The following is a 17,614-nucleotide window of genomic DNA, read 5'->3' on the forward strand; positions in this document are numbered from 1 at the left end:
ATTATGCTTTTTAAGTTAGTTTTATACGAAAAGAAGGGGGGTGCGCTTTTCAAGGGTTTGACTACTTACGAAATTTGCTGCGATACTAAGTAGTGAGAGGGCTTCACTGGTTTGAAAATGAACAAGAGACAGAAGATCACCGAGTTACTGCGAAACTGTCAAAGGTCTATTTCGACTATACGGAGTGTCTAGCCTATATATTTCACCCCAGCTTAAACAGACGTCCGAGGGCTGAGAAAGTAAGACGGGTGAGAAATATATCATAAAGGCAGAAAGCCTACAACAAGGTCGAGTCAAGACTAGAGATCCACTGGAAGTTGTTAACAGATGTCATGGATATGTTCTACTGGCTTACCATAAAGATTAGGTGATCCAGAAAGGCTATATAATGAATAACCCATAGTGTAAGAGATCTTACTTGAGCTTGCTCTTGGCATTGCTTACGGATTACCAAAGGACTGCCAGGAAGCAACGATAAGCTCCTAGGCTGTAAAAGCTAATGCAAGATTTCCAACGAAGTGTAAAACTTTTGGCTTACATGTCAGTCGAGCGGCCGACATCCCGCCCGGTCTTATGTCAGCTTCTAATCCGAGCTTGATTGTTGTTCTCAGCCTCAGCTGTGATTGAGTAGCGTCGATTTGCAAAGTTTTGAGATAAGAGAACCTTTTCCTGAAACTGAACATGGCGACAAGAATCAGCATTTCGTGTTTTAAAGATTATTGTTAGGCTTTGTCTTCGACTTCCACAAATATCCACACCGTCTAAGTTTAGTAACACCAAACAACAGCGATTATGGGTAAACGTCGTCCATCTTGGATAATTCGCAATTTGCTAACCTGAGTAGGGGCTACATGTAAACACTGTGGGCATAACGAAAAGACTTGTGGGTCGAAGGAGGTTGATGTCGAAATTGAGAGTGATGGGGAATTCGAGACCAAGACCATTGAAACCGATGAAGAATCCGAGGTCGACTATGAAGAGGATGATTACTCTGCCGAGGAAATCGACACTAAAACGTCCAAATTGTCCAAGACCACCAAAGCTGCTAAAGCCACGAAAACCCAAAAGTCCACCAAATTCCGCGAGGACCAGCAAAAAACGAAGGTCGACGATGAAGTGAAAGCTTATTCAGACAAAGATGAAGAAGAAGAGCTAGACGAAGAGGAAGAAATACACACGGAGAACGTTTCGGAGGCTGAAGTAGAAGATGAGGAGGATTCAGAAGAAGAGGTGGACGAGGAGAGTCATCACTTAGAAGACGAAACAGAGGCCGAGGAAGATTTTTCAGAAGAAGAAGAGACTACAGTCAAAGCTAAGTCATCCATCAAGAGCAATAAACCCAAGAGTGATTACAAGAACAAGAAGGGGGCTGCGAATGAGTATTACGGCAAGAGCAAGTCTGGCAAGAAGAGTAACGAGGCTGAGTCAGGTTACAAAGAAGAGATTGACGTCGAGAGCTATTTTCCCAGAGAGGATGTGGAGACTGAAGAAGATTGCCCGGAGAAGGTATATTTCAACCATCTCATATGACTTCTATTTTGAACGGCATGTACTAATAGCCACTGGTCATTTCTAGGAAGAAGCTTACGAGGTTGAGGACTCGATCGAAATGGTGGATGAAGAGCACGAGTCTGGAATGGAATCCGGCTCTGATGAGGAAGGCATCGAGGACGAGTATGAATACGAGCAAGAGGTATGAATGTTAACATAAATTTCCCTTTCTTGGTGGAGAAAAACTGCTACCCATCATTGGCTGCTGGTTCAAGTTCCAAGGACTACGAGACTGACGTACGCGACTTGTAGAGCGAAAATGAAGAGTTCGAGGGGTCAGAAGAGGGAGAACAGGAAATTAGCATTCGGGATGAAACGGAAGAAGTTAACGAGACAGAAATGGATCAAATTCAGACTGGAAGCAGCAAAGAGAAGGGGAAGATAACTCGGGGTAGCTTCGTCTCTGCCGCCAAAGGGCTGATGCAAGTGGGGTTAGGAGAAAAGGGCGCAGAAGCGTGCGAAGACAAGACCGGCAAGGGAAAAGCAAAGGGGGTTCGGAATGGTGCTTGTTCCAGCAAAGAGGTGACAGCTGGTGGATGTGCAGACAAGCATGAAACGCCGCTGGGCAAAGGGAAAGAATGGCATCCTCATCATTCTGTTTGCATCCCAGCCTATGGTAATCATACTTGGGAGGCGCGTAGAAAGCGGGATCAGTCGGCTCAGTTGCAATTATGAAGGAGAGAAATGGATGATATTATGCAATCATTGAGGTACTTGATTATCGAGAATACTTCTCAGCCCTAGATAGCGAAAACTACATTTTACGAATGAGTCTGACTTTAGCTGAAGAGGCTGTACGAGTAGCGGCTTGACTTTGTTTGACGTGAAAAGGGGCATCATCGCGGGGCAATGTTCCTCCTTGGACAAGTAAGACAGATGCAGACACGTGAAAATAGATCAACCCTTTTTTTAATGGCCATCGTTTTACTGTTCAGCTGGTTGTCTTTAAAGGGCCACAACACGGACTTAGAATTTCGATTGGATACTTCGTGTTGGCAACACAGGAGTGATCACTTGTACGGCATTGTGGTTGTATTCGGTATTGTATGTGATGCAGATCACCATCGTGGATCTGCTGCGAAGAGGAGAGGTTATGCCTCTTTGCTTAGTCAGATAGCGCTAAGTCACATGACTACACAGGCTCAGTCATATCGTTATTGTTTAGACACTTCGTACTTGGTATTTGATTATGCACGCAATTATCGTGATAATGACAGTTTTGGCTTCAAAACATGGTAGAGTTGGATTTCTGGTTAGATGATGGATGTTGGAGCACCGGACATATAGTACGTACGTACTATTACGGCGTGGAGCATTGGTGGAGTGTTACAGCGGGCCCAGGGGCGATTCTTAAGCCAACCAACCTAACATACGCCGCAACTGCGCCTCAAACGCCTGATTAACGACCTCTGTTGCCTGCCCGCCTTTATCCCAGCTTCTTTCTTCTTTCTCCTCCATATACTTCGTATACCACCTACTCTATTCTTGAAGTATCTCGACTATTTAATCATCAAATCCATCACTTACTGTTACTGTTCTTCAACGATCATCTCCTTTCCTGTTGTTCCTTCCCTTCTACCACCATGTCGTCTGCCATGGCTCACAACCTCATGCGCCGAGGCGCTGAGGCTACCATTTACAACGAGAAGCTCCAATTACCAACCTGGGGTATCGTGCTCTTTAGCTTCACTGCCGTCGTCTACTTGATTGTGTCGGGCGTCGTAAGTTGTCCTGCAAAAGTCCGTGTGTATTCGCTCTGCTAACCACCACCATCTACAGATCGAATATACCTTTGGTCGAGTCGTCCCAACCCTCCTCATGATCGAATCTCCCCCCGAGTCCATCGTCTTCGAGCCCCTCGCGACCGACGATACCGATGACACCCTTAACAAGAACCCCGAAACCAACACTGAGGCCCAGGCTGTCAAGCCCAAACCCACCACCGCCAGCTTCCGGGCCACCCTCAGACTCCTATCACAGAAGGGCGGTTTCCGTGCTCGTTTCCGCGGTCTCTCGGTCTTCCTCGTCAACCAGATTGCTATCTCATGGGTCGCACAATTCGTTTCTTTCCTTCCTTTCCTTCCTCGCAGTGCTGGAGCCGTTGTTGCGGCTGTCTTGTGCGCTCAGCTCTCGGTCGCATGGACACACATTGTCATCTCCGAACCCAGCCCTAAGATGTGGTTCCGCCGTCTCCCGAGCACCAAGACATGGAGCAAGGTTGCAGCGCCTACTGCAGTTCTCGCCATCGCAGAGCAGGTCACAGTTCTCATCCCAGTGTACCTTGGAATGATGAGCGGCATTGGAGACAAGTTGCAGACTCCTGACCAGATGGCCAACATCGACAGCCGCCAAGCGTGGATCATCACTCTCAAGGGTGTCAGTATTGGCGCTCTCGCTCTGGTTCTCGGATTCCTCTTGGTCGTGCCCGCAGACGTTTCGTTAACCCGTGTCCAAGCATCCCTCCTCGCCGATTCCGAAGAGACCATCGTCCCCTTTGACCGTAGCTTTAACGGCAAGGTCATCCCCGAAATAGTAGGCGGAACCGGTGCTATTGGTATGCTAGATGCGTGGAAGAGCTTTGACTGGGCTGCCCGTGTCAGACTTGTGAAGGCATACTTGAAGGTCTTCTTGATGCAGTTGGCTATTGCTTCTGTGTTCGTCGTTATTGCCGTCCTTGAGGTCGCCCTTGTCTTTAGCAAGAGCAAGAAGGTGGCTGACGGCGAGCTTGATTCTATGGGGCTTGATCTGATGTAAGTGCTCATCAAGACACAGTGCGTGACGGTTCCTACGAACGTTTATACGTTCTCAACAAGCTAGACTGGTCACGCTACTAGATTGTAAAAATGAAAGTGGAAACGGATAGTTATGATGAATCTTCTTTTTTTTTGTCGTGGGATGAAGATCGTCTTGGATGGATCAAGGCGTTTAATACTGGATTCTAGGCGATCTGATACAATGTGATTATAAGGTCTTAAACAATACAATGCATTTCATACAACGGTACCCCGAAATCTGATTGCGAGTGAAAATTGCTTCTAGCTTGTCGGGTGTTTTCTTTTACGGAGTTTAGAACCAGACCAGCTATTTCTGGTCATTTTAGCCAAGTGGACGTTCATTTTTCTCAATCCTGCAAATCCTTCGTTCGCGCGAGAAACAGATTATATCGCCTTTGCTTCCAACACATGTGTCGAGTGACCAAATCACGTTATTGCTGCTCCTGGTATGACTACTCTTTCCTGGCGGCGACTAGATATTTCTCAAGCATGTTATGATTGCGTCGCGAGTATTTTCCATGATGCTTATCTTATATATCGTCTGATAATAGTGCTCGAGGCATTGATGTATTCGAGAAACAAATCCGCTGCGAATGTTCTTTTCCTAAAATCAAGCATGTTTTGTTAAGAAGCCATTGATGGTAACGGAGAGGGCAACCTCGATTCTTGGGATATCTAGGTCAGGTGATAGATAATATGTGAGTTGTGTAGTTTAGAAGATTGAAAAGAGTGCAGTAAAGATGCAATATAAGGAGGGAGAGGGACTAATATTTATGTAAGTATTAGGTAAGCAGTGCCATGCTCCCAGAATGGAAGGATCAGCGGTTTCTTGGCAAAGACTTGACTTCTCCTTCTGTTTACTCCCATGTGGCTGCGTGAATTTAGCCACCTAGTGAGGCCTTGACGCTATAGTATGTGGATACTGAGCAGCCTTATCCATACTTTCTAATGACTCTTGCGGAGGTATAAATTACAATGCTATTATTGGTCAATTCGAAGTCACCTATGTAAATACCATCTTCGTTGCTGTTAAAGTGGCCAATCTTTCACGTCGCATCCCTTGCGTAGCGTCCCTCTACGATCACAAGCTGAATACCATGTATGCAGATAATGGAGAAACAACAGGGATCGAGAAAAGCACAACGTACTTGACTATGGATTGTTAGTTGCAAGCTGCCTAGCTTCTGCTGTGATAAAGTGTTCTGCCGGTCTTGATTGGCTACTTTCAGTAAATAGCAAAAGGCACACTGCTCAATTTCGAAGCCAAGACATTGATTTCGCATGCGCTGCATGTTACAAGTTGTTAGTGGCCGTCATTTCAAACGTAAGACACGGTGGTGGTGCATTTCATTGGCTAGTTTCACCACAGTCGTAACCAGGCAGTGACTGTACTTCTGGTAACAGTCAAAACTTCCTGCAGCTTGAAGAATTAAACATCTCCGGTCTAGCAGAGCTTCTAACTGGTTTTGAGAGCAACATAGAAATTGTCCGTACTCAATTGATATGACTAAGTGACGAAGTGACTCCTGCTTAAGGTATATATATGGGTGGCAAATACCCCAAAGGTTCTCTTATCCGCACCCGACACATATTCTATGAAAGCAAGCAGAATCGTTGCAAGTAGCTTGAAAGCAATCCCGAGTATAGACTTCCAGGAGGCCAATTTGTACCATTCGGTCAAAATGCATAACATCATTTCACCCGCCATCTTGTACTGGGGCACACCAGTAGTCCTCATCACGACAGAAAACGAAGACGGCACATACAACATCGCTCCAATGTCATCTGCCTGGTGGCTCGGCCACCACTGTATGCTGGGTCTATCGGCAATGAGCCAGACCACGCAAAACATGCTCCGCACCAAGAAATGCGTTCTGAATCTCCCCTCCCAGGACATGACATCCCACATCAACCTTCTCGCACGCACCACTGGAGCGAACCCAATGTCAGAATTTAAAGTCCGCACGGGATACTCATACGTCAAAGATAAATTCCAACACGCCAAGCTCACACCTCAAAAGTCAGATCTTGTCGGACCTCCTCGAATCCTCGAATGCCCTGTGCAGATGGAGGCTGAAGTGATGGATCATCATGAGATGATGAAGGACTTGTCGGATCGGAAGGGGATGACGCTGGCGATTGAGGTGAAGATTCTGAGGATCCATGTGCAAGATGAACTCCGGCTGCAAGGACATGAGAATCGGATTGATGTAGATAAATTGCATCCGTTATTCATGGTCTTTCAGGAGTACTACGGCATGGGCTCAAAGCGGTTGGAGGAATCTCACCTGGCTAGGATTGACGAGAGCAACTATCGAGCTTTGACTCGCAGCAATGAGGTTCCCCAAGCTGCGGATACAGATATGGTAAGGGAGGAGGTGTTACCCGTCGTAGAAGCTGTAGGAGGAACCGAAGAGATGGAAGAAAACGAGGCGGTATGGTAAGAAGGGAGAAACTACAAGTTCACCCCCACATGGAGTTATTCTTAGACTTATTAGAGTGACCCGATTTACTTTTTAAAATCGACATTTTCAGCCTGATTTGTGCATGGCCAAAATTGACGCCGTCGAAAGACTTCCGAAATCACTCCAAATGTGATTTGCAGTCGAGGAGTTAAGCATTCAGGATTTCCGTGGCTGCAGGAATGGGATCAAGTGCCGAGCCCCCGCTTAATATAAAATCCTAGTCACTTAACCCTGACAAGACCCCTGAATAACGGACAATTCCGGCCCGAGCTGCCATAAAGATCGTGTTGATATATATTCATCCAAAGGGGGAAGGTATATTCGATTAAGAATCTATCAGATGGAACGCTGAGAAATTGGAGATGTCTCTCGGCGCCTCGGTAATCTTCACCTTCTCGCCCCTGAATATGTGTCGCGCACGCCCCCCTTTTTTGATTGCAACTATTGTTATTATATATTAAATGCCCGTGAACACGAGTATATAAACAGTTTGAGACAAGGTCTGCCAGCTGTGCATCGGCCACGCGTGGCATTCCATCATTTGCTCCTCCCGGAACAAGAAGCGGCCGGGAGATAGGATAAACTGGCCTGCAGATCACTCTTGGGTAAAGCAAAAGAGATCGCACTCAACTCAGAATCAGTGAAGGCGTGGGCCAATCTAGAGCTTTCCAGATATGCCAATATAGCTCAAATGGGTTGCAAGCTGAATTCTTTGCAGCATGAGGAATGCAAAAAGTGTGCGAGAGAGCCAGTGGACCCTTGTACTGCCTGCTTCTCAGAACTGCCTATTGCGAACAGCGTACAGATATTATTGAGGCGATGACGAATACATCTCTACATTGTTCATCTCATCCTAGAAGTGACGCACATTTATATTATATATAACTGGTAGACCTTTGTCCGATCCGGTGCTGTCCAACTCTCACTCATTCCACCACCTTCACTCACTTCTTGTGGTGGGTTTTCTGGGGCCTCTTAATTCAAGATGCATTTCCTTTTGCCTTTATACAGTCTTATGGTTACTGTTGTGCTATACCCCCTCTCTGATGCCGCAACACCGAATTGTCCCTTATTGGGACCTGTTTATCCTAAGCCTAGAAACATTACAACCAATTCTATAATGCAGGCTGCTTTTGCAAATTTTACCTCCTTTCTTACGGGTGTAGATGCAGCTATCGAAGGACAAGAGAATTCATACTCTCTCGAAGTCTTCTCCGCCGACGATCAGGATACATCAGCCTTCACTTGGTATCACACGGCTGCGAACCTTCCGTCTTTCAACTCTACGGGCGTGACGGAAGTTGATGGAGACTCTGTGTATAGGATAGGGAGTCTTACCAAGCTGTTTACTATGTATACATTCCTCATTGAAGCTGGGGACTTTTACTGGAATGCACCGATTACCGACTTTGTATCAGAGTTGCAAGCCATTGCAGCCAACAAAAGCGGCAATGCACTTACGAGAGTCTCGTGGACCGATATCACAATTGGTTCTTTGGCATCCCACTTAGCAGGGCTTTCATCAGACAGTAAGCAGAGTGGTCCTTGTTAAGTAGATGAAACACTCTAACTCATATATAGCTTCGGTAATGGGAGAGTTGACGCAGTCAGTCCCCGATAATATTGAGCTGGTATATCTGGGCTTTCCTCCTCTGCCCGAAGCGGATATTCCAACATGCGGTACCTGGCCCGAGTGCGATCGAGCACGTAAGTTAAACTTCTGAAGAACAATGCATATTTGCCTGCCTATATGAGATCCTGAAATCGAAATAAGCCATTCTAATCTTAATTTAGAATTCTTCAATATCTTGCAACGATTTGACCCAGCTTTTGCACCATTTGGTACCGCGGCATATTCAAATATTGCCTACCAGATACTTTCATATGCTTTGGAAGCCATCACTGGCAAAACATTCGAGGCAATGTTTGACGAATCAATAACCACTAAATTGGACCTACAAAGAACTTTCTATAATGCCCCTTACGAATCCATTGGAATTATTCCTGGAACAGTGAAGAGCACTAATTGGTATTATAGTCTTGGGGAAGAGAATCCGTAAGTGACCATCATGCAAATTTCCCATTTTGTCGGCTTGTACTCACATCTTCAAGCGCAGGAAACATGTATTCATCTTCGTCTGATATCGCCAGAATTGGACGGTCTATCCTGAACTATGAAATTCTTTCTGGACCGCAAACTCGGCGTTGGATGAAGCCAGACGCCTTCGATTCGGACCCCAGAGCTGGTATTGGAGCTCCGTGGGGCATTCGAAGAATCCACATGAACGACAGCTTCGCTCAGACGTACCGTTATGTTGACACATACGACAAAGGCGGATCGATCAGCGTGTGGGTCTCGTTCCTGGTCCTCATTCCTGATTACGATGTTGGCTTCATCCTTTTGATTGCAGGCAATAACATCAATGATCTTGAGATGGAATTCTTGGATGCATGGGGAACCATCATCATCCCCGCCCTGGAAGCAACAGCAAGAGATCAAGCCGGGAATGACTTTGCAGGAACCTACTCAGTGGCAGCGCCCGGTGGGAATAGCAGCGCTGCCACGCTGAGAGAGAGAGCCGCACCGCCACTAGGTGTAAGCGTGGCAGAAGACACCATGAACCCGACAAACAAGACTCTCGGCAATGCCACGGCTGTTCTCAATGCGACAAGTTTAGCTGTACCTCACGATGCCGCGAACCTCAACTCTTCCTTGACCCTTGCGCTAGACGAAAAGCCTGGTCTATCAGTCACGAGTTGGATAAGCAACGGAACGGACATGAGGCTCACCGTCGCACAACTTATGACCAATTACTCCGACCCATACTGGATCGATCTTAGCATCCGACTGTATCCGACAGATCTCATAGTCACGAGCGATGGAACAAGACAGCAGTCTTTCAAAGCCATGTTCGAAGATCTCGCCTCTCCACTGGTGGAAAAGACATACTCGACTGCTTGTGCCACGTGGATTGGTCCCACCGCGTATGTTTATGGATCGTTGGCGCTAGACCAGTTCTTCTTCACTCTCCACAGCAACGGGACGGTGACTGTGGATCCTCGGGCGCTGAGGGTGACGCTGGAGAAAGAGGTGGCCCCGTCCAATAAGAGAAGTATTCGAGAGAAGCATGTATTATAAGTGACTAGGTGTGTTCCGGGTTGGAGGAACATTTGGATGTCTACATTAACTTTTAATGTATCAGAGAAAGTACACTATGCGAAGTCTCAAGAGGTTTTCTTTCATTTGTGATGCATCCTCATTATATGATATGCTTATTTGACTGGGGGCTATAACAGTGCTTTGCAAGTTGCTGTATTAATTCCATAGCTTATGTTCCTGGAAGTTTCAAAACCATTATTTCATTTGTGCACTAATCTTGCGATAATTACCACTATCGACTTTGATTCGTTGATCTCAATACCATTTTGGCATCTTTGTGGGCTGTTCTATGTCTATAATGGATTTCATTTCTTAATGCTATCATTAACTTTGCACTCCTGCAGGAAACCGGCATACCCTTCACAGTACCCATAACAAGGGAGTCTATCAACCAAACAAATGAAGGTTTATTGATCCTATAGGATACAATTTCAACTAGATTGCTTGGTCACTTCTAAGAAAGTAGTAGATGGACATCAAATACGAACGCGATCAGTGAGATGAGGATGTGACGGATTAATTGATAAGTAATTTCGAGCCACGACTTGTGGTGGGGTGGGCTTCAATAGTTGTCATGGTTCGATAATGTATCACGATTGATCAGGAATTTGACTGGGTAGTTGTTGAATGATATAGTGAGGCCCCTTCGATTAACCAGTGGGATGCATTGCACTAGCCTACACCTCGCTACTTACCCCTGAGCCCCTGAATCTGAACGTGACTCTGATTTCACATGCAGGCTCGCTTCTGCTGTGACATCATGCCGAATGCTTAAATTCTAGCTGTCGAGATGCGATGCCGCCCCGCCCCGCCTTCCTTTTAATTATACATCAACATCTGCATCGCAATCTTTATAACAAACATAGAAAACACTCGAGTATATCCTCAATCACATTACAGATTTAATGGACCATCCAAGTATGTTTCCTACTCTTTCTTATTTGTTGCGTTGGCGGGCAAGTGTTTGTCGTAGCATCCATCAAGTTAGCCCGATTGAACGGCAACATCAAGAAAGCAGATCCAACACCACGCTTTCTACATCTACAAGTTGAAATTGGTTGTCGTATAGCAGAGAATATATAGCTAATTGACTGCATCTGTAGAGAAACAAGTATCAAACGTCATTCACCTCTTAACAGAAGGATCACCAGCCGAACAAAAAGATGCCCTAGACACCTACTTCCTGCCCGATGCTTCATTCATCCACCCGCTCTGCCGCGTCCCCAGCTTCTCGCATGTCTCACTGCCGGTGCTGGGAGAGATAAACTCGAGATGGGTCATCTGGATGGTTTATCGATGGTACAAGATCCTATCTCCGCGGATAATCCTCAATGTCGAGTGTGATGGTATGATCCCCTCGGGTGTCACTGGTTCAAGACACAGGTAATTAATTATAAAGATGCACACAGAATTCAACCAGAAATCCAAGATTCTCTTTATCGAAATCCGCCAGATCTTCTCCCTCTTCTTCGTGCCGTTCTACAAATCCGATGTGCGCCTTACCACGAAACTCAGCCTCGTGCAGTCGGCGGAAAATCACAAGTACTATATCAAGACGCAGGAAGATTTGTATCAGTTGAATGAGGTGGTGAAGTTCTTTTGGCCGGGAGGGGCGACGGTTATATGGGTCTGGCAGATGCTCGCGACGTTTCTGTGTATTGTGGGGGCTCTGATGCTGGCACCTGTCACTTGGATGTTTCAGCGACATTCAAACAAGGTGAATGGGGTTCGTAAGCATCTCTGAGATGATAGGCGGTGTATATATCTTGCTATGATCTCTGTACCTGAGTCTGTTGATGACTTGGCGTGTAATATATCAGCCATAATACCATGGAGATTCTTGGAAATTCAGCGGCCATATACAGCCGAGTCCTGGTCTGACATGTTGCATATTTTCTCGTTTTGTTATTCCTACCATGTTCAAGCTCGTCAAGGCAGCTCTAGAAGAAGCCTTTAAGAGGCAAGCACAGCTGCACAGAGTCAGAGACAGTGATCACCGTGACAGATGGGAACGCATATGGTGCAACCAGTAAAGGTAGGCGCAAGCACCGCAAGAGTGAACCGAAGCAGTGTGGCAACCGAGACAATGGGCAACATTCCTAGGTAGGATTGGTAAAAGTTCACATTTGGTAAATTACAACATGTTAGAAACCTAAGGTATAGCTAGCTAGCTACCCTCTTAATATCCACCTTCCCATCCAACTCCGATACCCAACAAAACACAACACATGAAAAACATCCCTACATCAACCCAATCGTAACATCACCCTTAACCCTCGCATAGAGATCCACCTCGACCTCCAAATCCAACTCGATCTTGATCTTCAGCGCGCTATCCGAGGCCGTAGATTTGGGTTCCGGGCGGCTCTTGATGCGGGATTCTCTGATGGCGCCTGTTCTGTAACCTTCGGCACGCTGGCCCACTTGTTGCTGTTGCTGTTGTTGCTGTTGTTGTTGCTGGGCTTGTAGTTGTTGGTTTTGTTGCTGTGCGGGTTGCAGCGCGGTGTTGGAGTTTGCTTCGCTGTCGGATTGGTCCATGTATTCTTCCTCTTCGGACTCTGCTTGTTTGGTTCTGTGGGTGTGGTGTTAGTATTGGTATTTGACCTGAAATTGGGGTTTTAAGAGAGGGAGGGAGGGGTAAGGTGGGAGAGGGGAAGGAGCAGCATACGGTTTAGACATAATGTGTTATGTATTAGTGACTGGTTGGTCTGTTGGGGGAGAAAAAGGCGGGATTGGTTTTAATAGTACTGTATATAGATTTTGATGGATTGATGAGGATGAGTGACTTGAGACAAACAAAAATCTGGATTATTGGGATGCTTTATGGACGAGATTTAGAAAGCAAATACCGGTATCTGTTATGGATGCAAAGTATGACGCACGTTGCAAGGATGGAAAGAATCCCTGTGTTGATCCTTGTGGTGTGGAGAAGAGACGTCAAAAGTTGGCACACGCAGCTTTTTCACTCGTATCCTGGAGTCTGTCGCCGCGTAAGATGACAACACAGCTCTCCCTTGTTCATTCCAAGTTTGCTTTTTTTTCTGGGTACTGCAAGAGTTCATCGTCGATGGGATGGGTGGCGGGAGGATTCTGGATTCTTGATCCACGGTCATTCGGACATCTTGATTTTTTGAAGGAATCCTGGTGTATAGACTACCTATGTATTACAACGTACGCCAATTAAATGCTCCTATAAAAAGGGTTTCTTTAATTCAGCTCAAAGTTTATTATGCCTTTCAATTGAGCACTAGTATGTTTCTCTAAAGCCCAGCCCGTTCCACCGCTCTCGAGTTGGGAATTTCAAGTTGTCCTGTCCTGTCCTGTTTAAATTCAGCTTTGGGTTTCAGCCCGTAGCCTCTCTGCCGTGGCTCTGCTACACTTTGGAAACATGCGGCGGTACTTTTACAGCGTGCTATCGTTTACTTTTAATGCAATTTCAAGTGCAAGGGCTAGGCATACCAACCACCCACAACCGCTTTTCCAAAAATCCCCTCTTTCTTTCTTTCTTTCTATGTATCGTCAAAGGCAGCATGGGTACTATTATATTAATAAGCTATATGGAGAAGGAGGGAGAGAGGGAAGGGTGATAAAGTAAGTGTTGTCATGCAGGAGCTGTATGAGTGATCCCGGGTTTGTTTATCAGGCATGTGAATATGTCAAGTGCTTGAGTACGGCTTTGAATGAACAGAGAAATCAAATCAAAGCGTCTTGGCCGAGACGAGGCCATCAAATTTCGAAATACCATTTTCATTGCGCATCATTCGTTCCTAAGATAGGTATCTAGGCCAAGACAAAAAAGAGAACCCCAACCAAGCCATGCTGATACATCAAGGAAATTGTGTCTTTGCTATTCAATTGCGCACCATCGAAAAAAGTATGATGCTAGAGAAGAGCCCTTATCACAGCGCAAAAAGAAATCAAACAAGGCCGTCGTAAAGAGACAGCGCGGATACTATGGTCTCATCTCTCTTGCTGCCTTCCTTGAACTCTTCCATATCTAAGCTGCCGTTCTCATCTTTATCCATCATGCGAAAGATTTTCCGGACGCGCTTTTCGGGTGTGTCTTCGTCGGCGGGGAGTTTAACCATGGATCCGACCTGTGGATGTTAATATTGATTCGAATGTTTGGCTGAAGACTGGAGCTAGAATTGACGCTAGCTCCCCCAATAATGCTAAACTCACCATCTTGTAGATAGCCTCAACAATTGCAAGCATCTCATCGTAGCTGATCTTGCCATCCCCATCAATATCGTATAATTGGAATGCCCAATCAAGCTTATCTTCCATCTTGCCCCTGCTCGTCACGCTGAGAGCGCAGATGAATTCTTTGAAATCGATCGAGCCGGATTTATCGCTATCGAAGACATTGAAGACGTAGTCGGCAAATGAGGAAGGATCTCCGAATGGAAAGAATTGTCTGTAGATCTTTTGGAACTCTTCTTTGGTGAGCATGCCAGATGGACAGTCCTTCAAGAAGCCTGAAAGAAGTTAGCGAGGGATCTTCAGGGGTACAGATAGACACGTGCCTTTGTACCATTGCTGCAATTCCTTCTTGTCGAAGTGGGTGGATCGCTGAAGTTCACTCAATTGCTCCTGGGAGAGCTTGCTCTGTCTGTATTTTGGTCAGCAGGTGGTCAGTAGATAAATGCGCAAAGACATGGGCAAGGCTTCCGAATCGAGAGCTTCGTAGAGCAGAGGTGGGCTAAGTTCGACTGTTCTCCAGCAGAGGTCCGCTTGATCAATGGCTCGTACAGTTGCGATGGGAGTTTCAAAGGCATTGAGACGTGCATCTGGCTATCAATGCTCTTGCAAAACCCCTCACAAACTCGAAACTCCGGGTGAATCGTTCAGAGCAAAAGGCCGCATTTTTGTAGAGAGCGCGAAGTTGAACATACTACCAATGCCATTTGATGATCTCGGGTTATGAAGAGCCCGGCAGAGGAGCAGAGGCTTTGTTGACGAAGTATTTGATCATTGAACTTGCGCTGGTAGAAACCAAACCAAGCCTCAACCAAAAGAGTCCCTAAGCTTGCTGTATTCCTGCGCTCTTCTCTCCAATGCAGCGATATCCGAGAGGCGGGAGCTCCGGCTTTAGGGCACATGCTGAACCCCTCCACGACGGCCGTGCATGCAATTGCAAATGGAATTCGGTTGGTGCAGAGGAGTGATCCTCGATCCAGCTCCTGGACATTCGAGTCTCGAGGCGGTATCAGGTTCATGACCAGGGCAAACGTTCCAGTCCGGCGTTTGCGGCCTCGTCGCCAGCCTTGCGCCACTCAAGATGTAAAATAATGACTTACGATTTTCCCATCTTTGCGGGATAAGTCTCCTCAGATCTTCCACAGCAATATCAAAGTGTTCTATGCGACGTCGATGCGATCGAGTTTTGAGGACGGAGGACGCGGGAGCCTGATAGCTACCTATCTGGTTGAAAAGATGACAGTCAGAGCTAATTCATTGCAGTAAGCGGGGTAGAGCGCGGAGATCATACCAGTATACTCTTCCTCTTCCTTGTTCGAAGTGTCGTTGTCGCGCACACGGTATGGGCCGAGGGGTATAGGTAGAGGGTCTCGGAGCTGATCGTCGTGACTCCTGTACTCGTGGAGAGTGAATGGATGGAATGGCAGGACAGGGCGGGTTACGTCAGGGCCGTGCTGTGCTGTGGTGAATGCCGGAGAGTCGCTGGTCTTGTGGCTAGATAGAAACTAGAAGGCCGCTGCGTGGGAAGGGAGGGAGGCAAGGGAAGGTCAAGGTCAGGTAAGTCTCGTCTTTAGGTTTGTCAGGGTGGAGTGGTAGGGTTGGTAGGTAGGGGTAGGGTAGAGCTGGTGGTAGGTGGTGGTGATGCGACTCAGGCGAATAACTGCGGGCAGAGCCAGAGGCAGAGGAAGTGAGGGGAGGAGGGGCAGGCTGGTTTTGTTGGTCACCGTACCGTCTCGAGGGGCTGGCTATGCTATTTTTATATTAATCTACTCCGTAAAGTCTGGGCGCGGCGCTTGTTAAAAGAACTTCCTCTTCTATAGTACATTCATTCATGCCAATTGCAGCTTGATTTATATCCCAATCTTTCCATCTTGCTGATCTCTGCACTGCACTGCAGCTTCTACAAGTAGTTTAAACGCGGCTGCTGTTTCAGATGTGGCACAGTTCCTCCGGTACGACTTTCCATCACGTGCCGCCTTCCCCTTTTCTACTGCCGATTCACAGGTGTGACACGCCAAGCTGTCATGGAGAGGCTTGCTTCAATTACTGATTTTTTGGGCTGACACCATACGAAACGCTCATCTGGTGAGAGATTCGTTCCAAGAGCCTGAACCTAGCCTGTGTCGGAGAGCTCCATGGAATTGCGGCGCGCGCCTTGTCGAGTAATTAGTGGGGTAAAAGCTCTCTACCCCGAAGATACCGGATGAGGGTATAGTAGCCTCTTATGATTCTTTGAAAGCAGAGAAGAATCACGAGATGATCACCTCTAGATTCTGGGAAAGTCATTGGAATTGAAATTGAAATTGGGATTGGATTGGAATGGGAATTGCACTCGTCATGAACCAATAAGTTAGGACCGTAAGTTTACAATTGTATTGTGATAACCAGATAGACTAATATGCTTCATATCCAAAACATATAGGTGGGAAGTCACCCACTCCATGCCCATGAGCAATGCGAGCCTCACCAGGAACCTGTAACACATACAATTTCGCAACTTCGACGAATATCCTTTGCAAAGCGCACCCTCACGCTTACTCAATGGATCATACAAATTCCAACTCCTTCGGCATGCCATATGAATCACACGATGAAAACCTACAGACAGCCTTCCGCTTACGAATATACACCCACCGAAAGAGCACACCAGCAACCCATGGCCACGGTGGCCAAACGGTCACATGTATTGGGGCTTCGAAAGAATAGTCAATGTTCGTAACAAACATTGGGATCCCAATATCCTTCAGAATAGTCAGTCAGTGTACAAGCTTCTCAAAATCAATCTGTGCAATGTAAACTTACCGTGTCACCATGCTTGACAGCATGGTCACTAACTCTTTTGCCCCACGTCACCCAGTCAATCTTGTCACCGAATTCTTCCAGCGCTTCCAAGCTCTCGACTTCCTCTTTCAGATGCTGTGCCAAGATAGGGCCGAAGTTATCAATAATCTTCCGGACATTCGCGCCATCGTACGTCTCTTTGCCTGCTGTCAGACCAGTAGCGTAATCATCTAGTTCTTTCAGGCCTGGATGGAAAGCATGGTGTTGTTCGATATTCTTCCCCATGTGGTCCTTGATACCAATATAATCCTCTAGCCAGGGGAAGAAAAGTGTCTCTTCGGTGTGGTGGTGTCCTTCGAGAATGACACACCACGCATGGATAAATGTAGCGAAGTCGGCGATGTCTTTGTCCAGTTTAACATTAGGTGCTTGTAGGTATATGCAGTTCAGATGACGAATTAAGACGTTATGGACTAAACACATCTCTGTTGCGGCATTGATCGCACCGTGGGCTTTTGAGGGGTCGGTGATCTGAAAGGTGTGAGTTTGTCTTCTGCCCGATTGAGATCGAGGTACTCACACCATGTCTCTTTCTTGGTGTCTCGATCAACGCGAAAGGACTATCTGCCCATTGCTTGGTGATGTTGGCAGACTTTTGACCCATTTCGTGGGACTAGATGTTC

The 17,614-nt window shown here is 46.6% G+C and overlaps 7 protein-coding genes across 7 annotated transcripts; 4 read left to right on the plus strand and 3 right to left on the minus strand.

Annotated features, from left to right (window-relative positions):
- Positions 1–3,134: 3,134 nt before the first annotated feature.
- LHYA1_G007575 (uncharacterized protein) lies at positions 3,135–4,305 on the plus strand (the record flags this gene model as incomplete). The annotated part of the gene is made up of 2 exons (XM_031152504.1): positions 3,135–3,272; positions 3,331–4,305. The coding sequence occupies 2 exons, from the start codon at positions 3,135–3,137 to the stop codon at positions 4,303–4,305; spliced, it is 1,113 nt and encodes a 370-aa protein (XP_031002604.1).
- A 1,702-nt stretch (positions 4,306–6,007) lies between these two features.
- ydfE (Uncharacterized protein) lies at positions 6,008–6,769 on the plus strand (the record flags this gene model as incomplete). The annotated part of the gene is made up of 1 exon (XM_031152505.1): positions 6,008–6,769. The coding sequence occupies one exon, from the start codon at positions 6,008–6,010 to the stop codon at positions 6,767–6,769; it is 762 nt and encodes a 253-aa protein (XP_031002607.1).
- Positions 6,770–7,775: 1,006 nt separating this feature from the next.
- Positions 7,776–9,929, plus strand: sdnR (Beta-lactamase-like protein sdnR; the record flags this gene model as incomplete). Its single annotated transcript, XM_031152506.1, has 4 exons — positions 7,776–8,319; positions 8,372–8,497; positions 8,585–8,846; positions 8,903–9,929. The coding sequence occupies 4 exons, from the start codon at positions 7,776–7,778 to the stop codon at positions 9,927–9,929; spliced, it is 1,959 nt and encodes a 652-aa protein (XP_031002606.1).
- Positions 9,930–11,055: 1,126 nt separating this feature from the next.
- LHYA1_G007578 (uncharacterized protein) lies at positions 11,056–11,694 on the plus strand (the record flags this gene model as incomplete). The annotated part of the gene is made up of 2 exons (XM_031152507.1): positions 11,056–11,296; positions 11,360–11,694. Coding segments are annotated over 2 exons (576 nt in total), but the record flags the coding sequence as incomplete, so codon positions are not given.
- Positions 11,695–12,191: 497 nt separating this feature from the next.
- On the minus strand, positions 12,192–12,629 carry LHYA1_G007579 (uncharacterized protein; the record flags this gene model as incomplete). The annotated part of the gene is made up of 2 exons (XM_031152508.1): positions 12,192–12,522; positions 12,619–12,629. 2 exons carry the CDS (start codon positions 12,627–12,629, stop codon positions 12,192–12,194), a joined length of 342 nt encoding a protein of 113 aa, XP_031002611.1.
- Positions 12,630–13,867: 1,238 nt separating this feature from the next.
- Positions 13,868–15,169, minus strand: ncs1 (Calcium-binding protein; the record flags this gene model as incomplete). The annotated part of the gene is made up of 5 exons (XM_031152509.1): positions 13,868–14,047; positions 14,133–14,428; positions 14,471–14,562; positions 14,608–14,744; positions 14,846–15,169. The coding sequence occupies 5 exons, from the start codon at positions 15,167–15,169 to the stop codon at positions 13,868–13,870; spliced, it is 1,029 nt and encodes a 342-aa protein (XP_031002613.1).
- Positions 15,170–16,696: 1,527 nt separating this feature from the next.
- Positions 16,697–17,595, minus strand: LHYA1_G007581 (uncharacterized protein; the record flags this gene model as incomplete). The annotated part of the gene is made up of 3 exons (XM_031152510.1): positions 16,697–16,891; positions 16,953–17,462; positions 17,512–17,595. 3 exons carry the CDS (start codon positions 17,593–17,595, stop codon positions 16,697–16,699), a joined length of 789 nt encoding a protein of 262 aa, XP_031002603.1.
- Positions 17,596–17,614: the final 19 nt, after the last annotated feature.

Source organism: Lachnellula hyalina (assembly GCF_007821495.1).
Source record: "Lachnellula hyalina strain CBS 185.66 chromosome Unknown contig00160, whole genome shotgun sequence".
NCBI classification, from domain to species: Eukaryota; Fungi; Ascomycota; class Leotiomycetes; order Helotiales; family Lachnaceae; genus Lachnellula; species Lachnellula hyalina.